The sequence below is a fragment of the Alligator sinensis genome, unplaced genomic scaffold, assembly GCF_000455745.1.
Source record: "Alligator sinensis unplaced genomic scaffold, ASM45574v1 scaffold589_1, whole genome shotgun sequence".
In the NCBI taxonomy this organism is placed as follows: Eukaryota; Metazoa; Chordata; order Crocodylia; family Alligatoridae; genus Alligator; species Alligator sinensis.
In genome coordinates this window covers 108,362-114,415 of record NW_005842881.1, presented here as the reverse complement: position 1 = coordinate 114,415, position 6,054 = coordinate 108,362, and the positions used below count along the sequence as shown (strand labels likewise).

At 45.1% G+C, this 6,054-nt stretch overlaps 2 protein-coding genes across 2 annotated transcripts in view; one reads left to right on the top strand and one right to left on the bottom strand.

The window, feature by feature from the left end:
- Positions 1 to 1,956: 1,956 nt before the first annotated feature.
- ATP5PB (ATP synthase peripheral stalk-membrane subunit b) lies at positions 1,957 to 5,360 on the bottom strand. Its single transcript, XM_006035842.3, has 7 exons — positions 5,209 to 5,360; positions 5,068 to 5,110; positions 4,809 to 4,954; positions 4,526 to 4,689; positions 3,162 to 3,287; positions 2,643 to 2,822; positions 1,957 to 2,252 (listed from the first exon to the last, which is right to left on the bottom strand). Exons 1-7 carry the CDS (start codon positions 5,234 to 5,236, stop codon positions 2,181 to 2,183), a joined length of 759 nt encoding a protein of 252 aa, XP_006035904.1. The 5' UTR covers positions 5,237 to 5,360; the 3' UTR covers positions 1,957 to 2,180.
- Positions 5,361 to 5,923: 563 nt separating this feature from the next.
- The window catches only part of WDR77 (WD repeat domain 77), a 6,265-nt gene continuing 6,134 nt past the window's right edge, over positions 5,924 to 6,054 (top strand). Inside the window, exon 1 of the mRNA XM_025192020.1 lies at positions 5,924 to 5,996. Within this exon, the coding sequence (XP_025047805.1) occupies positions 5,924 to 5,996 (73 nt within the window). The remainder of the gene's footprint in view (positions 5,997 to 6,054) is intronic.

The window sequence follows — 6,054 nt, the reverse complement described above, 5'->3', positions numbered from 1 at the left end:
CATAAGTTCCTAAAAATTAAAAGTTGTGACCAACGCAGGTGTATCAAAAGCAAACCTATGCCAGAAAGCATGAAACATCTCAAAGTCTCATTGCTTAAACAGAAAGGAATTTATTCAACAAGATATTTCCTAGTCATTTGCATTAAGTGCATTGCTCAACTGTGATTTGTAACATGGACAGAAACACACTACTTCTGGAAAAAAAAAAAAAAATGTTTGAAGAAGCGAAAGGCCCTTTAAGTAAAATTACTATCCCCCCCAACAAATCCTTTTCCCTATTCCAGGATATGAAAAAAAACTTGCCTAATGTCTGCATCCCATTATCCAATGGGCTCAGAAGCAAGCAAGGTGAACGTAGCCATCTAAACTTTTTCGCACTCAGTGGTAGTTTAAAATTTCAATTTTGCTGCTAGGTTTGTATCCCAAAGAAATAATTTCTGTATTAAATAAATTAGGTCAGAGTTTTTGTTTAAGAAAAACGGCTAGTTTAAGCTGGAGACACTTTTTCTGTATGGAACTGTATGTCTACAAGCGTAGTACAACTGTTACAGTGGCTAGAGCAATCTCATTTGCAAAATAGTTGTTACGTAACTTATGTTCTCGTACTTCCAGTTCAACTCAATCTATAGACATAGGAACTATAGCTAGCTAGGTAGTGAAAGGAAGTCAGCAGTGGTCAGAGGATCCCAGAGAGATAAACATCCAAAATGTTTCTCATAAGTGTTCAGAGTAGGTGCTTGCATCACCTCTGGGGGGTTTGTTCCAGGCCTTGGGGGCTTGGACAATAAAGTTCTTCCTTATGTTCAACCTAAAATGGTCTTGCAGGAGTTTGCAACCGTTAGACCTTGTCATCCCTTGGGGTGCTCCGGTGAACACGCGTTCCCCCAGATCCTGATGCACGCCTCTTATGTACTTACAGGCTGTCACCAAGTCACCCCTGCAATAGTCTGCTGCAGAAACAAAGGTGCAGACAGTTGAGATCATATCCTCTTTGATACAGACCTCTACCTCAAGCCATCCTCTTCAACTGTACTTACTCTCAACATTTCACTGATGAGCTGCACATGGTGATCTTAGGATATTGTGCTCATACAACCACCAAAGAGAACATTTGACAGCAACAGATACAGAAGCAAGGACAACAGCATTTAAAAAAAAAAAAAAAAAAAGTCAGACAATACAACAAGTCAAAGGTTGCATGTGCTGGAGGAAACCTCTTTTACTCTTCTGGCAACAACACGTAAATAGGAAGCACATCTACTCCTTCAGGAAGAGAGTAGAACAAAAAGTATGAAAACGATGCAATATTACTGATCATATCAGTACTTGCTACAAAGTAAGATTAAGACTATTCTGTATAAGTGAGTAATTCAGTTGATACTCAATTACTCTTTTAAACAGAATAGTCCCAGCAGATTATAGGGACCTTTCCTAAAAATGGGTAGGATTACGCAATTCTTGCTCCCTACTTCCTACCATCCGGCCCTATACTTATAAAACTTTGATGTGGGACTTAAAATTTTCTGCTTTCCAAGGATGAAGTGTCCATGTACACTGAAGCAACTGCATTTAATTACGTCAGTGTTGCAAGCAGAAACACCCCAATAGGAAACTGGGCCACCGTCCCATGAGAAAGTTCTCTTATGAAGCAACTAATCTGATCGAGTAATGAAGCTGTTTCTCTAGAGATGAAGATGACACTGTTCTCCAGTGCTGCCCTAATACAGCAATAAACCCCCCTTCTTCACCCAGGGCCTGATTTCTGCTATTCACTTCTGTTTATTTAATATCCACAACTGTGAACACTTTGACAGTAACAGCCATCAATGAGGCAAGTGCTTTACACAATTCAGCATGTTGGATGGAAGAGTAAGATTTTGACTCTGAAGAAAAAACCCCCAAACAAATAGATAAAATAGGATTGGTCACACATGGAGAGTCAATACCAAAACAATATGAAGTGGGATCTGGCTTTAATACAGCAAGTTGGATATTGAGAATTCTGCAGAATCCCTGGTATGAATGAACGCACAAGTCAAAATGTATCGTCACAAACAGACCACAGGGTGACTGCTGTCAACTTAGTGTAACTGACAGAAGTTAAATTTTAATTAAGAATCAGAATGATAGTTTCCAACAGTAAGTCACAGAAACCAAAGATGTGTCTGGAATCACTGCAGTTATACTGTTGCTTGTGCAGCCTTCGATAATGCCTTCAGGTCCAAGATGCACTTGGCAATACTTTCCTTGTGCTGCAAGACAACAAGAAGCAGCTTTCAGAAGCCTTGAAACAGAATCTTACGAAACATTTCAATGGGCAACATATGCATCCCAGCCATAATCACATTTCGTTGGATCACACAAAATCAGCGTCCAACTAAGATGGCTCTGATTTACAGTTCACGTTACAAAATCAGGGCAATATAAACACAAGCAACCACCCAAGTTCAAGTGCTGGCAAGCAACGGACAATTCAGAAGACAAAAATTAACTGTCCTGGCCTCCTGCTGACTCCCCCAGAAAGACCAGCACAAAGGAGATCCAGATTTATTTTTGGCCAACTATATCAGGCAGTTGGGAACCTGTACTGTGCATCAGAAAGCAAAGCTAACAACCAAAACCTGTAACTTTCTTCTAAATACCTGTTGAGGCGTGATGCTCTGAACAACTTTGCTCTCTACCCAGCTGATCATGTGATCTTGTTCTTTACGACGCTTCAGATGTTGCATAGCAATTTGATAGTCTAACCTCTTCTTCACTTCATTATACACCATGAGCAATCTCTCTCGGTAGTTAATCTCCAGCAGCATAGCAATGTTATTCTAGTTTAAAAAAAGAAAAGAAAAAGAAATTAAGGTCAGCCTTAAGCAAAAAGAAAGAAGCTATTACAGCTATAATCACTGTAGAAAAAAACCCAATAAACAACAACAAAAAGGCTGATATGACGGTGACTGAGTGTGTGATGTCCAGAAGAACTTATCATAGTCTTTGGATTTGATAAAGCAATTTCAGCTGAATTGCTGATGTGACAATCAAATTCTAACATTAGCCCTCCGTAACATATATACTACAATGGTTTGCTGCTTGTTTTCTGTTTGCAATGCTCGGCTCCTATGATAAAGGGCCACGAGTATGGAGAAAGAAAATTTTAGACAACCCACCCGCTTGGCATCAAAGATATAACTGCGGCCTTCAACCCTCCATTGCTCTCTCTTTTCTTCTTCAATTGCTGTCTCCAAAGCTTTGATTGAATCATTTTTTACAGTTGCTACTGTAGCAAGTTTCTCCTGCAAGCAGAAATAAGAAAGTACTTTAAGAGATTAAATTTATGAGGGGGAAATTTCCATCATAACCCTGACTTCTCATAACCAACTCCTCTTAATATTTCAGAGCTGTTTCAATAAATGACCGTGTCAGGTTTTAAACGAATCCCAAATAGAAGAACAAAAGCTGACTTCACAACTTAAGCTGGTTTAAGCTTGTTAGAGAAACCAGGCCCAACTATGGTAGTCACAGGTACAGTTCTTTTTTCATGTGTGCAGCTATTCTGCTACAAAACCTAATGCAGATGCAGCTGTACCAACTTTAGCTTGCTCCTGCAAGAGTTGTGCCCATGTTAAGCCTAGGGGGGAGGGGGGCTATGCATTTATATTACTTTTAGGTAAGCAATAAGCATGCATTTAGCAGGCAATAATCCCTATTAACTAGTGCCAAGGAATGACCTTAACAGCCGGGGAAACTGAGTAGCTCCAGTTATTATCAAGGTTCCCAAAAGTTTCCCCAATGCAACTAATCATCTGAAATGTTTAAAGTTTGGAAGACAATGGGAAATGTTTATGAGACTTAAGCACCAAAGATTTAAATGTCACTTTTGAAAACAGATTAAATCCTGCTTCAAAAAAAAACAAAACAAAACAAAAAAAAAACAAACAAAAAAAAAAAAAAAGTTTCGTCTGTTGGCTTCCAAACCAAAGCTTACATACGTACATGGATCTCTCCACAAAACCCATCACAGGTAAAGAAACTCAACAGTACAATTCTAAATTGTATGGCAGTGAAATATGCACATTACAACAGACACCTGGTAAACATGCATAAAGCTTCAGCTACTTTCTGTTATCACCAAGGTCTGGATTATGGCTCTGATGGGAGGTCTCTGTCTCCTCACCTCAACCCCTCCAAGGCTCAAAGACAGCTTGAGACAGCAGTCACAATTTAAGTTGTCGTCAAGTCACCAGGGCAATTTTACAGGAAACTTGTTAATGCTGTTCGATGAAATAACTCGTCTGGTAAAATGCAGCTAGCACAGCTGACGCGGTCATAAAGCGCCACGTACATTTTCAGGACAAAGAACCACCAACTTTAGAAACAAAGCTCATCAGTACTTAAAAGCAACCGCAAGTATTTAAAAACACGATTACTCCGAGTAGCTGTTCCACAGCCGAGGACGGCGGCTGTTATTCTGGAAACGTTTTACAACAAGTGTCAGCGTAAGGTTAAACGATATCGTCTTGCCTAGAATTACCTCATTGAGTTTTTCAGCAAAAGCTGCTACACGGGACCCGTAACGCTTCACTCCATAGATTAAAAGCGACAAAGTGGCCACAGCGGTGATTGTTTCGTGGTTAATGACGTAGATCTCCTTGGACAGCAAGTACAAGATCAGCCCAGTCCCCAGCATGTACGGTCCTAGAAAGAAGATCGAAAAAAAGACAACGCCCGTAACCCTCGCAACACGCCAAGGGCTTCGTCTGTCCAGCGCTCAGAGCGGGCCCCACGCCTGCGCCCGCGCCGCACGGCAGCATTACCGGTGACTCCCGTTTTCGGGTAGAGGAACTGGAAGAACTCCTCGGGGATGACTCCAAAGCGCACGGCGCCTGCTTTCTCCGGGATCGGGGGGTAGGGGGCCGTGCACGGCTGGCTGCCATGGAAGCTCCTCGCCGCGTGCACTGTGCTGTAAGGAACCGAGAAGAACCGTCAGGGAAGCCCGTTTGGGGACGGGATAAGCAGGGGGGTGCCGCTGGGAGAGCCCCCCCGGTCACTGCCGCTCCCCGCCCCGCCCCTTACCCGGCCGACAGGGACGGAGACAGGTTCCTCAGAGCCGCGGGAGCTGCAAGGAGAAGAGCAGAACGCGTTAGCGAGACGAAGAGACACACCACCCCCCACCTACAGAGAAGGGGGCGGGGAAGGGCAACCGCCCGGGCTCACCAGCGCGCAGAACCAGGCGCGACAGCATCTCCTCCGCGTCCCCCTGACCCCCGGCGGCAAGATGGCAGCGCCCGTCAGCTGGACCGTCTCGCGAGACTTCTCCTCCCGCTTTCTCTCGCGAGACTGCTGCTAAGGGCCGTCCTTTTCAACGCGCCTCCAGGAGAGCGTCGCGAGATGTGGGGGGAGGTGGGAAAAAGCCGCTCTCATTTCTCCCCCGCCTGCTGAGCGAGTCTCGCGAGAGGAGGCAAGCTAGACACGGGAAGAAAACAGTCTCGCGAGAGGCACGGGTAAAGCGGGGAGAAGCAGGGGGAGAGCAGTCTCGCGAGAGGCATGAGAAGGTCCGTCTTACCTCCTGAGAGAATCTTACGAGAGTTAGAACTGGGGGGGGGCAGTCTCGCGAGAGGCATGCGAAAAAGCCGGCTCCATCTCCGCAAGGATCTCGCGAGAGGAGACATACCTAAAAAGTTTAGACAGGGAATGGAGGGCAGTCTCGCGGGAAGTAACCGAAAAACAGCAGTCTCGCGAGAGGCATGAGAAGGTCCGTCTTACCTCCTGAGAGAATCTTACGAGAGTTAGAACTGGGGGGGGGCAGTCTCGCGAGAGGCATGCGAAAAAGCCGGCTCCATCTCCGCAAGGATCTCGCGAGAGGAGACATACCTAAAAAGTTTAGACAGGGAATGGAGGGCAGTCTCGCGGGAAGTAACCGAAAAACACTATGTCTTTCGCTGGAAAAGTCTCGCGAGAAGAGACCTCGCGGCAGTCTCGCGAGAGCAGGGGGCGGGTCGAGGGCCCGCAGGGGGCGGGACCGCTGGTTCGTGCCGCACGTGGGGGCCGCGCCGCGTCCCG